Here is a 16,888-nt window from a genome sequence, read left to right on the forward strand (position 1 = left end):
TTAGAAAGAAAAGTGTTGGAACCAACCAATGTGACTGCCTCATGCTCTATCAGAAATTGAAACTTAAAGATTATAACTAGTTTGTGAGAAAATCCATTTTATTATTACTTCCTTACTCCTTATTAGCAGCTGTACCTGGCAGGTCTGATTCTGTAACTGCTTGGAGTTCAGGAAGTGTCGGAATAGCAGAATGGTATCTGAGCTGTTAGTGGTATTGCATTCTCATGTTTGGGACCTGAACAGTAGTGCTATTCGTGTCTGTCAAGCATGTACATCCGTAGTTGGTCTCTGTGTAAGATTTCTTGTTCTCCCAGCTGTGCACCTCTCATGCTTGAGTACCCAGAGCTTTCCATATGCTGCGGGGGAAGTAGGCAAGACTAATTTGGTACTGCCATTTCAATACTTGGAATGTAAAAGGTTTTATATTCTCTTTCTATACTTCTACCAATTACTGCTTAGTGCTTGATTTTATTTTGAGATATTCTTTGAGTTATTTACTGTCAAGAATAGCAATTCAATGAACCCATTAAAATGGGGAGAGAAGGAAGCCTGGTAAGTACCCAAATGACAATCTTTATGTTCTGTTTCTGGTATGTACCTGCAATATTAGATTAAAGGATTTAGCAGAGATGTCTTTATCAGGACTGTGCTTGATACATAGCTTGACAACTGATTTTAAGAACAGATTTCCATCAAATGTGTAATGGGCCTGTCCCTTCCAAGCCACTTGATCCTGCCTCTTCCCATGTGCTGGTATTTATCCTCTTGTAACCAAGTGCCAGGGTGTGTTTGGGAACTGCTGCAGCTTCTGACCTGGGTGAGGGGAATCCGAGCACAAGACTGTACCCTTAAGCATAACCCAAACCCTTATTAAGCAGTAAATATAAATTCCACTGAAGATATTTCCCTGGAATTGACTGGGGATGAGCTGTCAACTACACTAAGACCTGAATTAAACGAATAGTGCCTCAGTGTAAAGAGGATCATCTTCAAGCTCTTTCAAGTTCCATCCCACACGCGCATTCACAGCTAAGCTTTTACAGAACAGAAGTCTTCTCTGGATCTGTGCAGAATTGCGCTTTGTTAAAGATATTTAAAACTGCCATTCTTCCTCTTGAGGTTCCTGTGGAGTTCAGCCCAGGAGGCCACCATGAGCACACTGAAGGCTACTGTATCGTTGAGTACGATCTACAGAATTGTAAACACTTCTTCCAAAACTGGACAAGTGTTCCTGTATAATTACCAAGCTATTTGAGCACTTTCATCTTTTTAGCCTGCAGGGACTCAGAATAGTGTCTCCTAACTTCTAGGTAGGTGCTTTACGCACTGATGTTTGGCTGGATTCACTCTGTGTGTGCGTGTATGTATGCATGCACACACATATTTCAGGAGTGGGGAAGAACATGGGTCTCAGTTTGAAGCTTTGCCATAAATCCAGGATTATTCCTTCTTTGTTACATTAGTGAAGCTGGGAGAGGGAAATTCTCAAGGCCAGTCCTTTTTCCTGTTGTGGACATCCAATATTTAATTGGCAAGAAATAGCTCAATCTATTTAGACAGAAATAGCTTCGTTTGGGTATAGTTGAAGTTTATAGGACAGATTTACAGATATTTACGGATAGCTGTAAGATGGTTAGATTGGTAACAGACACAAATCACAATAAAGGACATTTCAGTGAGAAATTAGGAAGGAAATTTTCACTGTGAACGTGGTTAAGCATTAGAACAGGCTCTCTGGAGAGGTTGTGTAATATGCATCCTCAGAGACAGTCAAAACTTTAACAGAATGTCTCAGAACGACCTGGTCTAACTTACTAGTTGGTCCTGCTTTGACCCAGGTGGTGGTACCAGTGACTTCTAGAGGTCTCTTCCACTTCACCTGCAGATGCAGCAGTTTGCAGAGGAGCTTGTTCTACCATTATTCAAGCAGTTTTGCTGCTTCTTGCAGAAGATACCAGCTTCTTCCCTTGAAGTGTTTGGGAGTGATGTGCTTTTTACTGAAGTCTTGCTTATCCCTTCGCATTAGTTAATATTCAGCATTTTACTCGAAGGCAATAGCAACTGAAGGAACAATTTTTTTCTCTCTAAATACAAATTAAATTACATTAACTCCTTCCATGGTCACATTTATTAATAATGCTTCAATAAATAGCTTCTAATCAACAATATAGCTAAATTAAGTTTAAAGACTGTGTGAAATTTTTTTCAGCCTCTAAAGAAGAAATTGCCTTGTCTCAGTAGTATTTCTGACTTCCAAATCAATACCGAGCAAGTTTTGAGAACCATGGGAAAGTCGAGCTTGCTGAAATGTTGTTGGTTCTTTGATGCAAGTTGCCTAAGGGCTTATCTTCAAACATAGGAAATATGCTTGGTTTCTAGGGGTGGTGTAGAAAAACAGTCAAGTCTTTCTGCTAGTCCCTACATTCATAGAGGAGTTGTGCTTGAGGGACAGAAAGAATAAAGTTGATTGTTGTCGAGTATTTGAAATTTTTATAGGAAAGAGGAAATCTAAAGTGAAAAGTCTTAAAAAGTGGAATTTGAAAGTGAAAAAAAATAGTTTCAACAAGGAAAATTTACACAGGAGGTTACAAAAATGCATCATAAAGGAACCAGTAGAGGTGGAAAAGACACGTTATGAGGAATTGAAGAGAACTCGTGTGATTGACGGGAAGAGGAGGGAAAACCAGAGAAAGTAGAAACGCCCAGCGTGTGTACTGTCAGTGACTGGCACCCACCTTAGTGGTTTTTCTCCCTTACTTGTTTTGGAGGCTTCTTCCAAATGGTAGGAATTTCAGGGCTACCAAGATCTAAGAGAATGGTAATGGTGTGTCTGTATACATGCATGTATATATAGACACCAGATTTCTTAATAGGTAACGGTAAAAAACAAGTGGCTGCACATGTCGATTAATGTGAAAGTGTTCTTACAGCAGCAGGGAATTCCATCACATTATCGGGACTTTTCCACTTACGGTGAGAAATGATCATAAATAAGCCTGGGTAGCAGATTATATGTAACAGAGTAGTTCAAGAACTTAATGTATTCTTAAACATGTTCTCCTAAATTTAGTGCTTAGTTACTGTCAGTTTACTACATGATGTAATGTTAGATACGTGGTTCATCACACCTCTGTGTTCTCCAGAGAGACCGCAGAAGACCAGTATTTTAATCCGTGTAAATTAGTTGACTAAAATGTATTAATAGCATTCAATCTGTATGAAGAAAGGTTATTAAAAGTTAAATTTTAGAATAATTAGTGTTAATATTAGATACTAAAATGGACTTTATTAAAGTGTCCATTAGTGGAAAAAAAATCTATTGAGATTTGATTTCGCTACTGTACCTAAACTTTTATTCAAAGATTTGATATAGAAAAGGATATTACTTTTTTAAACTTCTATGTAATGTCTTAATTTCAGATGAAATAGTTACTAAATTTAAACATATAAACTAATCTGAAATCAAGAAAATTTTCTAAAATCTGCAGAAGGAATTTAGAGTTTTCAGAAGCTGATCTGTTGCTTTGAGGATAGTGTAGTTCTGTTTACCAGTGATTTCCCCAATTAATGACAGTATCAGCCTTTAAAACATGGGCAGCGAACATGTACTGTTAAATATTTGACTGATTAAAGTTATTTTAACGGATTATTAAAGGGTGATATATTTATTATCATTTCACATTCAGTTTTAAGTAACTTTATTCCTCAAAAGTCTGCTTAATTTAAATAAGAATGCAGTGTAATTTTTTCCTTTAACAGTAAAATACATGTAAAATTTTCTGGCTTTTCATATTGAATACATAAGGACAGAGTGTAGTCTTCAGAAGTGACTTTTTTGGGAAGGGAAGTGGAAGCAGAGGCTGGGGATGGCTGGTTGGGGAGGTAGAGGGGCAGGGGCTGCCTGTGCGTTGAGCGCTGGTGTAGCTCCTGGGAGAGCTGGAGGGTGGTACAGGGATTTTAAACCAGGAGTCTGGGAACGTGCTGTGATTTTTAGGAACCAGTTCTGCTAGGTGGAGCTACCTCTAACATGCCTGGTCTTTGGAGATCACAGCCTTGATATATAGAAAAGCACTCTAAGGAGAGTTATGGTTAAAATGCCAGACACAGAGCTCATAGAAGCATTGGAGATACTTTCTTTGCACTCACATTTTTTTCTGATTTTTTTCAAATTATTTTGTGTTTCAAGAAAAAGTACTAGTATTTTACTCAAGCTGTATCAGTTGTACCAAGATTTAATTCCCATTGCAGTACCTGTTGAATCATTATGAAAGCTTGTGATCAGCAGAAAGGTGAAATGTCCTTGTTGGAGTGGATGGTTTTGCAGTGTCTGCATCCTAAAGCAAGAAGAGGTAATTTTAAACTACCACATAAAATTTTTTCATAAGGCAGGCATATCTAACATAAAGAGCTTTGGTACTACTTTCATCTTTAATGAAAAGAGCCCAGCGTGGGCAAGGCCTGAGTGTTAGCTAGCCCCAGCAGGATGGCAGGTGAAAGTGGTCTTCTGACAAAGATGCTTTTTATTCAAATATTAAATTTATTGGGGTTTACAAGCTTGGATAAGGATAGCTACAAAGAAATGCTGACAGTACAGTAGTTCTGCTAGGATAAGTCCCTTTTAAGGATAATGGACTGTGGAATAAAAAAGTTTTTTATGTGGAACATCTCTATTATGAATTCAGAAAGCTATTGAACAGCTCGAATGCTGTAGGCTACTAGATGTGGCATTGCAACTTGTCTGTCCAATTTGTGGAGGTAGAGGGATACAGCTAAGTAAGAAATTATAGGCATAATTGTCTTTCACTTACTGCTCTGTGTTTCTTAAAGCTGTTTTTCTATGGGTTACACACATCTTGGATCAGAAGACTCAGTTTTTAGTGGTTAATACCACTTCACTGCCACACATTAAAGATTATCCCTATTAATATTGGTATTTGAAGCCATGCTTTCAAGTAGACTTATGCTTCTAAACTAGTGGGATTTTCAATATACAGTGCTGCTTTAAAATACATTTTGTACTTCTAACTTACTTTTTAGTAAGTTAGACTTACTTACTAGTTCTTTGAATAGTTTATATTTTTTGATCAAGGGCTGGATATGATACATTGGCAGACACTGTTATTTTTTATTTTAAAAACATTTAAACAGAAAACCGTTTGTCGTCTTATCTGTAGCAGTTGTTGACGCTTCTAGAAATTTAAAATTCCTGAAGTATATATGAGACAATGTTGTGAAGGGGGAGAGCAAATGATGAACTAAGAACGTGAAGTCCCATCAGCTTATTTCTCTTCATTGTCTTACACTGTGGTTACATGAGAAGAGAATGTTCCAGCTCGCTATCACACTGCTATTTCATTGAGTGTTGTAAGCTGTTGAAATGTGGTAAAATACACATTACACTTTTAAATATACAAACTGCTCTATACGATGGTATCATTCTCAAGGCTGGTCAAACAGGCTGAAGCTGATCCAGGTTCCTGAACAAGTCCTCCAGTGTGTGACACTTCATTTGCTGCTCGGGTGTATTATTTTGCCACCCCTGTGCAGTTCACAGTAGAGGACAGGAAATAATGGAAAAAGAAGCTGTGCCGTATCCGAAATCTCTGGATATTATACTTCAGTGCAAACGTCTTCCTTTTGAAGCTGTGTGTATTAATGCAGAGCACTGAACACCTTTGAAGATGATGTAAGATTTGTTTGTGTTTCTTAGCTGACAACTGCATGTGTCATAGAAAAGAAGCCAGTAGTTACATCATCAAGCAGTGTAGTGTCACAAGATCCCTAAAACGTGATCTTTCCTTCCTTGGTCCTGCTCCCAGAAGGAAGATCAAGCAGGGTGAATGTTTGAGAGGTGAAGGTCTGAGGGTGGGGGATAACCAGAGTACTGGTGCAAGAAAGTCAGGTGCTACCTGAAGATGTCATTTAGGCATATCCTTCGTTCTCTCTTGTTTGGTTACCCAGTGTCTCTTAACCAGGAAAAACATCAGTGGAACCTCCAGTGACCCCATTCAGATCTCGATCTGCCCTCTTAACATCTCAGGTGAATGGAAGCCAAGTCATCTTCCACATTCAACTCCCTTCCCCATACCCAGCATCTCTAAGGTAGACACTATAATCTTTCTTGAAATGCTGAGGCTGAATTGTAGCACTGCAGTAAAAGCTTCAGTTAGGGATAGTATCAAGACAGGGGCTATTAAACACTTTCTTCTTAAGTGATCCCAAACAGTCTTGATGTTTTTCTTTCTTCCTTCCCTGGATACTCAATTAATATTGAGTATCCAGGGAAGTTAGTAAGAGTTCTCTTTACAGTCTTAGAAAGTGAAAAAGGAGGAGTAAAGTGATTTCCCCCCCCCCCCCCCCCAGCCTTTGTGCAATTCAGATTTTACCTGTAAGATGAAAACAGGCCACCGTGGACTATTGTGTGTCTTTCACATTACAAAGATAATGAAATTGTAGTCTGCTTTTGCTTTGAATAAAAATCTTTGCCTATATAAACTGTACAAAAGACAAAGATGCTGGGTTTTTGACAATACAGTTATCTGGTTTAGATTTTATTTGGTATGTGATCTTCATAAATCTTGTTATACAATCCATCATAATAATTATGAGGGAAAATGTATTCATTTTAATATAAAAGGTGGATATACCTGTAGTCATGCCTCAGTGTTAGTTTATGAAAAATAATACGGCTTTAAAAGATCCGAGGCCTGCATAAAACTGTTAGTTTTTTCTCTTATGAGCTAGGAGAAGCCATGCTTTAAGCATTCCTCGATATTTTTTTTTTTTTTTAGGGTTTTTTTAGGTTTGGTGTTTTTTTTTAGAGGGTTTTTTTTTTTTTTCTTCTAATGAATTGAAAAATACTTCATTCAGCACTCAGGGTAGGAAGATGGATGAGTGACTGTGAGACATGGATGATAAAGTATTCTGACTTCTAACATGGAATGTCCCTGAAGATAAAGGGGGTTTTATAACATTAATTAGGAAGGATAGTTTAGCAGTTCAACAAAATTAGAAGACAATATTTGTATGTATGCAGTGGCTTTCCCTTTAAATATTAAGTAGAATTACCTGTTCGCTGAGCACGTAAGGACCTCTTCAATGGGAGTACGAAATGTTGCGTAACATCTGGAGCACAGTATTAAAATGAGCTTTCAGCTTACGCTGGGAAGAAATCTGCAGAAAGAGAGAGAGGACAGATGGAGGAGCTGCTATTTCATACATGCAAAATTCCTTTTGGTTAAATCCAAAATACCTATTGCACAGGTAAACTCTGTTTTTCTAGCACTGGACATTCTTTCCTGGTAACAGTCCGTACATATGGGGGAATATTTAACTCAGGCATCGCTGAAGTACTGCTTGGAATCTACATTTCAAATACAACGTGGCTAAGTGATTTGAGGGTTTAGGTAAATGGTGCTGCACTTAGGATATAGTCATCATTGTATCTGGAAGAGGCACAGTTTCGTTATTTCAGGGAAATTGCTGAAATGGGAACGATGCACTGGGTGTGCTGTATTAATCAGATAAGGAAATTGCAAGTCTGCTTTTTTCAGAACAAAAAGGTAAAATTTCACAAATAATCACACGTTTGGCTGGATGATACAGTGGATGTTACGAGAGTGATACAGAGGGTGGTATGGTATCTGCACAGGGCTTTAATCAAGTTTTTCTGCACATCTTTCAAGCAAGGTACAACATGAGTGATGTTCTCATTACTCTACAGCTGGTGTTCTGTGGGTTTGACGAGAAGCCACAACAATCTGTTAAAAGAGACCATGAGTTTCCAGGTCAAAGTATTTTTTTTTATTCTCCGATAAATTGATATTGTGACTAAAATATTTTTGAGAGATACCCAGGTACCTCCACTTGTTAAATTATAACTGAATTTGTAAAAGCTTCTGCGGATCCTAACTGGCTGTTGTCTTATCTTGCACACTGAGCCTCCCAGAGGCACTTGCTGTACATCGTGTCCGTGCAGGTGATAGTCTTCACAACTCTTCTAGCTTGATTTGGTTCACACCTCAAGGATTTAGAGCCAAGAATACTGTTAGGGATGGACAGAAAAATATTTTTCTGTGGTAAAATTACGTGTGGTAAAGCTGGAGGAGATGGATGAAGATGTTCTCATCTCATAGAGTGGTCACAAGGCATGCTCCAAATGAAGATGTGCCTTTACTGCATGTGCTTCACTAAGAAAACAGATGGAATTTTTCCTCTGAATGCCTACGTTCACAAAGGCACTTCAATAACAGGAACCAGAACAAATGATGCTCAACTCTCCTCCTGTTGAGAAATCGAGGGCTACTTGAAACATAATTTAGCCCTATTTTTATACTGTGAAAGCTCATTTGTGTGGATGTTCATGTCATTTACTGAAATTTAATTTGCAAACAAGATTTACTTTAGCTCTGTTTTGAAGTACTAATGCATACAGAGATCAAAAAACCCAAGAGATTTTAGAGTTATTACCGCTCTTCTATGAGACTCTGAATCCATAAAAAATTAGTTCAGAAAATTAGAAAATTGCATATTAAGTACATTCAGTCATGCATAAAATTATACTGTAGTGGTTATCAAGCGGTCAGCATTTTGGTTTTCTGAACACATGAATGAGAAAGGCTTTCTTCAGAAAATTCTTACCGGTTACATCACTGCTTTTCTGCCCCACCTCTGAAAGGGAAGATATCCTCTTTTTCTTTATATTGATTACAGTTGGAAGATTTGTTACGATACAACATATTTGAGTTAGGCATTTCTACAATAAAATTACTAACTCAGATTTCTGCTATAATCTTGGCCAAGGAGGTTCTTATGTCTGGTATCGTTCAATTATTTGTTAATATATTTATCCTGTTGTTGTGTTTTGCCTGTAAAGCTCTTGAACAGTTATCAGAGAGATGCAAAAATATTTTCTTTGGTTTTTTTTTTAAATGTCCAGGTCAAAATCGAGACAGCATGCTTCATGGCACAGGAATGAAGACAAATCCTGACCAAAAGAAACAAGCGAATGGAGTAACACTTGCTCCAGAGGACACCTTACCTTTTCTTAAGTGCTACTGCTCAGGACATTGTCCAGATGATGCTATTAATAACACGTGCATGTAAGTATTGCATACAGGATAGAAGAGGCTCCTTGAAGAGGCTCATTTTTGTTCATGAGAGAGCAAATGATTGAGAGTGCTGACTGAGCTTCTGTCAGATGATTTGACCGTAATTGATTAGAAACTGCCTGGTTCTGTGGACAGCTGAGCTCTAAAACCCCCAGTCCTGCTTTCACCATACCTTAGAAGCATTTGCAACTGGTCATTTTGCCCCCAGCAACTGCTTTGAAGGGCTGTGGATTTGGGTAACCTGTAGCAGTTTATGACTGAGTGAGTATTAAATGACCCAAATCTAAACCTTCTGATATGGCCACCTGCTGGCTTAGTCGAATATCTCTTCACCTGATAGTCAAAAGGTAATATTACATAGCCACTCACTGAGAATTCTTCTTGTTAAATGTTGCTTAGTTGTGGAGTGTGAGGGAAAGGCAGGGGGGAAAAAAGAAATGCCTCTGAACAGGGAGGGGCTGGAGGGTGGTTTTAGCTTGGTAAGCCTCAAATCCTACAGACTCATGCTCTGATTATGTACTCGCTTGAGATGTTGTGTTATTCGTGTCGTGCTTGTGTTTGCTCTTCGTTCGCAGTTCCATGTTTAAGGCCCTTCTGTTTTCTTTCTCAAGAATTAATATAAAGATACATAATAGAAAACATTACTTGCTACTGTAATTTGAGTCTTTAACACATAGTATTAAGCCTCTCTAAAGCTGTCGCTTGGCAGATTAACCAGTTTGAGGAACCCGAGGAGGTGGAATAAACACAACGATCTTTTTAAATGTAAACACAGGTAGTGTTTTACATAGTTTTGCACCTAGAAAATGTTCAGTTACAATCCAGTATTTCATCTTGGTATTTATTTTTTGCTTTTTATCGCCCTCTGGTGTATGCAGTCAGTGTAGGCGTTATTAATTTTTTGCCTCTGAACTGGTGGCTGAATATATCATTATTCTGTTAATAAAGCTGTTAGAGAGTTAACACTTATGCGGTGTTCATGTGCAGGGTATTTTATGGAATTGTTTCCCAAATCTACATTTCTTTACGTTCATTTAGATTAAAATTTTTGGCAAACAAAAATACTTCTGGATTTGTTTTTCTTCGTATCTGTGTTGAGGGAGTGAATGAGTCTTGATTTACTTAGTAAAAATCTTAATTTTACAGGAGTTGAAAGCACAGACCTACCATTGAAAATTTGGTCTGGTGTTCCTTACAGATATTGTTCATGTTTTCATGTAGTGTAGAAATAAAAGCATTTGTATGAAGAAGTAATGGGGAATTGAAGTGCCATTAGTTTTGAAAGAATGTAATTAATTTGTTACTGTCAGCTTCAGAAAGTGGATTTGGGGGTTGGTTTGTTTTGCCCCAAAGGCTGAGTGTTTGAGAGAGACCGTGTGGGAAAAGTGTAACTGAGCTTTCGACCTTGAAATAACCATCTTTCACATATTGGGGCTTCTCTTGGAGAGTTTATCATTGCAGTGTCAGGAATAGTCACATGGAAATTTTTTTTTTTTTAACCTATGAAATTGTAGTCAGTAAGCTCTTCTAGTAAGGTCTCTGCTTTTCCACCCCCTCAGTTGTTTCTAAAAAACTGTGCACGTGTGGTTGCGTACGAGCAATCTTGAAGGGGGGCGGTAAGGAAGTAGAAAACATTATTTGGAAAATAATATCCCTAGAGTGTTCTATTTAAAAATGTTGAGGGCTTCTTTTGTTCTCAAACTGTATGGTAACCACTGTGTTAAAGAAGAATTTTTCAAGATACTGCCATTCCAGTATTCTTAATAGGCTTGTGGTCAACTAATGCTGCGTATTAAAAACCAACCAAGCTGGTAAAGCACAGGTGATGTGTTTATTCCAGAACTAATGGGCACTGCTTTGCTATCATTGAGGAAGATGAACATGGAGAACCCACACTTGCTTCTGGCTGCATGAAGTATGAAGGTTCAGACTTCCAGTGCAAGGTAAAAAAAAAAAAGATACTAAAATTTAAGATCTTCATGGAGATTATGTAGGGGAACCGCATAAGCAGTTTAAATCTCTGTTGTTTACAACTGCAATTGTAGAATTTTGCATCTCGGCATTTACCAGTGAGGAGGAAGGGACGGAGCAGTCGTGGGTGTGCAGAAGGGACACTTAATGAGGTTTGGGCAAAGATTGGGCTGGAATCCTAGCCTGGTGGGGTTCTCTGCAGGTATCTGTACGCCACTGACAAAATGAACAGAAGACTTCAACCTCTTATTCTGTCAGCTGTTTCCTTAGTTGAAGAGATAACTTTATAATCAACCTAATTGATCTGAGTAGCTTATGTTTTAATGCAGACTTTCTTGATTGTTTTAATTTGAAATTTCTTGTTTTCTTCAGTTCATTTGACAGGAGAACATATTAATGAGTTGTCTTCGCAGAGTACACAAGAGCACCCTTGAAGTTTCATGAACATTTACACAGAGTTTATCAAATGTATATGTCTTCCTGTCTGATGAACAACTTTTTTTTTCCTTTAAAATAGAAGTGTTATGTATTGTTAATTTCAGGAATATAACTTTTGCTTTAAAGGGGTATAATTAAGCAGATTGCTGCCTTCAGAACTTCTTTATCTATTATGAAAGCAAGGATTTGTTTAGAAGACAGGAATACAGTGCTAGCTGGGCAAGTGAATACTGCCTTGGAAAACTGCATGCTGCTTTTTTTCCGTTGTCACGTTGCTTGCATTAAACAAAGCTTTCAGAGGTAATCACCAGCTGGGTTGCTTTCACACCCTCCCATCCATCCCCCAAAATGCTATCGCTGTTTTGGATATTTAATTTTAAATCTTTAGGACTCGAGTTTCTATATAATGTAGCTGACAGTAGTGCTGCTTTTTGGAAGCACTGTTGGCTTCAGTTACAGCTGTGAATGTTTAGGGCTACTGCAAGTCAGACCTGAGGTGTCATGATCTCCTAAAATTGTTCTTGTATTTATATCAGTGTCTTTCAGATTAATTTGTCATACCCTGCCATCTCTTATATGTTGTTCTTGAAGATGTTTTTGAAGCAAGCAGGGCTGCTATGATGAGTTCAAGAGAAAAACTTCAAAAGGGATTGTTTTTTTTTGTCTTAAGAGCAGTATTTATTTAACACACAATTAACTGCTTTTGACCAAGCTTAACAATTTTGCAGTGTATGAAATAGCAACTTAAGTAAAAAAAAAAAAAAAGTTCCTTGAAAAAATTTAAAAAAAAAAAGTGAACATGGAACATATATACCCAAAGAGATTAGATGATGCCTGTCTGGCACTGTGAAGTTCTCATACATTAAATGGTGAGATTGAACTGTTCTGGTTTTTTTAAATAAAATAGCTTAAACTTTTGTCTGGGCTGTGTCCCATCCATAGCATCATCTGTCCCTGTCCTAGCTGATCACTTCAAAATCTGAGTGTTTATTCAATTCTCCCTTCAACAGGACTCACCTAAAGCACAATTACGTCGAACGATTGAGTGCTGTCGGACTGATTTCTGCAATCAGGATTTGCAGCCAACGTTACCACCACTTGATAGTACAGGTAAACAGCCCCTGGGTGTTCACACTGCTGCTAATAAATGCTGTGAGGAATTCTGTCCTTCTATTCACCAGATAAAAATAGGGAGAGAATGTGATTACAGTATTGCACAGATCTGTTTTTTCTTACTAAGGAATTTTGATAGGAAGCTCTGTGCTACAGTTCATACTCTTAATTCCAGTTTTTCTTTTCTGCATGTGCAAGACAATCTTTTCCTCCATCAGTCACTCATGGTATTTTTATTCTCTTCCTCAGTTTGCTGGTATCTTGATCTACATGTGATCTTTTGATCTGTTTTTATTCTCTTTCCACAGCCTGTTCTCTTTTCTCTTAAATGGTTTTCTTAATCTCTGCTATGCTTTTGCCATAATGAAAGTGTCTTATTTTGACATTGTTAACTGTTGCCTACTGTAAATTCATTCTCTTCTTTCTGTTGCTCCCAGTGAAAAGAGTTTATATTTTCATGTGCTCATTGATGGTTAGACCAAGTCATACTGGTTTAACTGTTGCTTACTACCTTGTCAGAATCTCACTGCTGTAAATCCTTCATTTCTATTTCTAAGAACAAACTATCAAGAGTCAACCAAAACCAACAACTCCAAAATGTTTTGTTTTTTTCTTGTCATACACATGAAATTATCTCTGCTTTTCTGGTGTGAATACTTACTTTGATACTAAAACTATGAATTTTGTGGAATTTCCCATGCATTGGTATGTTATGTGCATCAGCTGTCTTCCTCCTTCCTGACCTTGTACAAGTGACTCCACGTTCTGTCACAGAATCACGGAGTGGTGGAGGGTTGGAGTGGTGGAGGGTTGGACGGGACCTCTGGAGATCAGCTGGTCCAACCCCCCTGCTCAAGCAGCGCCACCTAGAGCCAGGTACACGGGTCTGTGTCCAGATGGCTTTTGCGTATCTCCAAGAAGAGAGACTTCACAGCCTCCTTGGGCAACTGTGCCAGTGCTCGATCACAGTGAAGAAGGATTTCTTGACGTTCAGACAAAACCTCCTGTTACAGTTTGTGCACATTCATATACACAGTATATGAAAATATACTTAAATAAACTGTTCACAATAGATGTTTGTTTAACAGACTTTGGAAACTTTCCTTTTTTTTTATAGATGGACTTTTTGATGGCAGCATTCGTTGGATGGCGGTGTTGATTTCTATGGCAGTCTGCATAATTGTCATGATCATCTTATTTAGCTGCTTTTGTTACAAGTAAGGAAATAAATTTCTTTATTCTCAACACTTTCAATTTCCTGAAAGAATGTAAACAGAACAGTTATTTTGTAAAAGTACTCAGATCATACGTATTTCTGTCAGGAATAGATTGGAAGTGACACCATTGTAATTTAATTTCACGTCTGCGGATAGCAGGTTGCATCGCTAGATAAAATGAAATGTTCACAGCACAGAATTTAAGTGAATTTGATCCTTTTCTCTGTCTACGAAGTGTTTAGAGTTTTTTAAGCTAAATATAACTTTGATGCTATAGCATCCAGTAAATAAGAATATTGTAATGCTTTCTATGTTTATGGATCTTCAATCACTTTTGATACTTAAGTTCCATCTACTTCTGAGACTTACCTTTGTAAAGTGCCTTTGCACACCTAAAATGACAAGAATGTGTTTTACTTTTTAACTTTTCCTTTTTCTGATGCGTTTTAAAACTGTATCCTTGACTGTCTGAGCTATGGCAATTCGTGCAGGTGCAGAGACTGTGCTGCTGCTGCCAGCCCCAGCCCCGTGCTGAGGTGATCGCTGTTCTGGCACCTGCAGCAGAAATGTCCCTGTGTCAGCCTGCTCTGCCACGGTTCAAGGTTCAGTCTCTTAGTTTAAACCAGAACCAGGGGTGTTGTGCTGGTAACGCCAGCTGTGAGCTGAGTATTAAAAATGTGGCTTTTCTGCCTGACTCATAATAATCTGACGTGCCTCTACCTGCATTACAACAACTTCTTAATAATAAAAAACGATGTACGTTACGCCAAAAAAAATGGTAGTTAAATCTGATTTATTTTTTTTTAAGAAACCTTGTACACTTAAATACCTTTTTTCCCAGCTCAATTTACTACATATTTTGAAGCATGTTTTGGACTTCAGCTTAACTTCTGTTACTTTTGCAGGCATTACTGTAAATCGATGGCAAAGAGGCACTGTTATAATCGTGACCTGGAACAAGATGAAGCATTTATTCCAGCTGGGGAGTCCTTAAAAGACCTTATTGACCAGTCACAGAGTTCTGGGAGTGGATCAGGACTGCCGTTGTTGGTAAATCATAAACTGAGATTTTTCTTCACTGAACTTCTCTCCATCAGATACAAAGTTTAATTTGTACCTAATGCCTAGAACAAAGCACTTCATCCGTCCAGGATGTTAATTATTCTATATGCAATTACTGTGAAGGATGCAATACAAACTAAACGTACAAAACCCATCTTCACATAGTTAACTAAAATGAAGTGCAAAATTAGATTATGTTAGCAAGTCTGTTGGCATCAGCAAAATTTAAAGAAAAATTAGAGCCTGCAGACATTAAATGTGTGGATAATACAAGTATCAAATTGAGCAAACTCAAAGATTTTTTTTTTTATTAGCGTCCACTGTCTGATAAAATAGATTTGCTTTTACTGGCTGATAGTTTTTCATCATTTTTGATTTAACATCCTGTATGATACTTGCATAAAAATGAGCCAGTGAGACAGTTGAATGTAATTATATATAAAATAGAAACAAATATCTTGGGAGATAACACATCTGAATTAAATAAGAAGTTGAGCTGATTCAATCTTTTGGGGTTTGTTATACAATTCTTCCCTTGGAGGCAGCAATAATGAGTTTGAAATGGGAATAGTGAAAAACAATATAGAACAAATTTTGTAGTGGGATCAAAATTCATAGCAATCCAAGCTTGAGAAGCAGCTTGTCCAGGTACTTTCAGTTCATCGCTGGGTTTCCTTCCTTTATCTCAAACTCATTATTTTTTAAAATTTTTTTTTTTCTTCCCTAGGTTCAGCGTACTATTGCCAAACAAATTCAGATGGTGAGGCAAGTTGGAAAAGGACGATATGGTGAAGTGTGGATGGGCAAATGGAGGGGTGAAAAAGTCGCAGTGAAAGTGTTCTTCACCACGGAAGAAGCCAGCTGGTTCCGAGAAACAGAGATTTACCAAACTGTTCTAATGCGCCATGAAAACATCCTCGGTAAGGAAGCAGAACGTTGTTGGCTACTGGAGGGCTTGTGTGAGGGTGAAGGAGGAGGAGTTCTTAGTGGGTTGCTTGAAGGATATATAGCGGCTTCTGTGGAATAACAAGATGCGTGTCCCTTAACATACCCCATAAAATGTGACTGAAAGGGTCGAGTCTTGCTGCTCTTGGTTGGAAACATGTCTGCAGTCCCTTTGCTGGGAGACTGGAATGGGAACCTCATGTATCGGTGAAATCTGAGGTTTTACATTATTAGTTTTCATAAGGGGAACAGGTATCTTTAGATACAGTCCAAGACAGTGTAGCTTTAGGAACTCTTACTAAATCTGTTGCATGAAAAATTATGTACAAATAAGTTGTAACTTTGTTTACACATTTCATAGGTTTCATAGCTGCAGATATTAAAGGCACTGGCTCCTGGACGCAGCTTTACTTGATTACAGATTATCATGAAAATGGATCATTATATGATTTCCTGAAATGCACTACGCTGGACAACAGGGCTCTCCTCAAACTGGCGTATTCTGCTGCATGTGGCCTGTGCCATCTACACACAGAGATTTATGGGACACAAGGCAAGCCTGCTATTGCACACAGGGACCTGAAGAGTAAAAACATCTTGATAAAGAAAAATGGAACCTGCTGCATTGCTGACTTGGGTCTTGCAGTCAAGTTTAACAGGTAGGTGAACAAATCCTCTGTAGCAGAAAAACTTGTATATAATTTTTTTTAATACACCAGATACTCAATTTAAAAGGAGGATGGAATCATTTGGTTACATGCTTTCAGTGTTGAGAGTAAAATGCTGTTCTTCCTTTGAATGCTGGTGAGCACTGAGATGAAAATAAGTTGTTAAGAGAACAACTAAAAGCCTTTTCTTGTGGAAAATAGAAGTAGATTTGTAGAGGAAAGGGAGAGGAGACTAATTCATTCATTATTCCAGACTTGCCTTCCATAGTAGTTGCTGTCATGTAGTTTCGTTATAATTTCTCATAGAACATTTGAACAGTGTAAAGGGAGTTGAAATTTAATTGAAGTAATACTATAATAGTAT

General features: G+C 37.9%; 1 protein-coding gene across 1 annotated transcript in view; it reads left to right on the forward strand.

The window, feature by feature from the left end:
- The window catches only part of BMPR1A (bone morphogenetic protein receptor type 1A), an 82,220-nt gene that overhangs the window by 58,021 nt on the left and 7,311 nt on the right, over positions 1 to 16,888 (forward strand). Inside the window, exons 4-10 of the mRNA XM_074924406.1 lie at positions 8,939 to 9,101; positions 10,951 to 11,053; positions 12,530 to 12,629; positions 13,750 to 13,849; positions 14,755 to 14,899; positions 15,639 to 15,831; positions 16,218 to 16,515. Coding sequence (XP_074780507.1) covers positions 8,939 to 9,101; positions 10,951 to 11,053; positions 12,530 to 12,629; positions 13,750 to 13,849; positions 14,755 to 14,899; positions 15,639 to 15,831; positions 16,218 to 16,515 — 1,102 coding nt within the window. The remainder of the gene's footprint in view (positions 1 to 8,938; positions 9,102 to 10,950; positions 11,054 to 12,529; positions 12,630 to 13,749; positions 13,850 to 14,754; positions 14,900 to 15,638; positions 15,832 to 16,217; positions 16,516 to 16,888) is intronic.

Source organism: Athene noctua, chromosome 21, assembly GCF_965140245.1.
Source record: "Athene noctua chromosome 21, bAthNoc1.hap1.1, whole genome shotgun sequence".
NCBI classification, from domain to species: domain Eukaryota; kingdom Metazoa; phylum Chordata; class Aves; order Strigiformes; family Strigidae; genus Athene; species Athene noctua.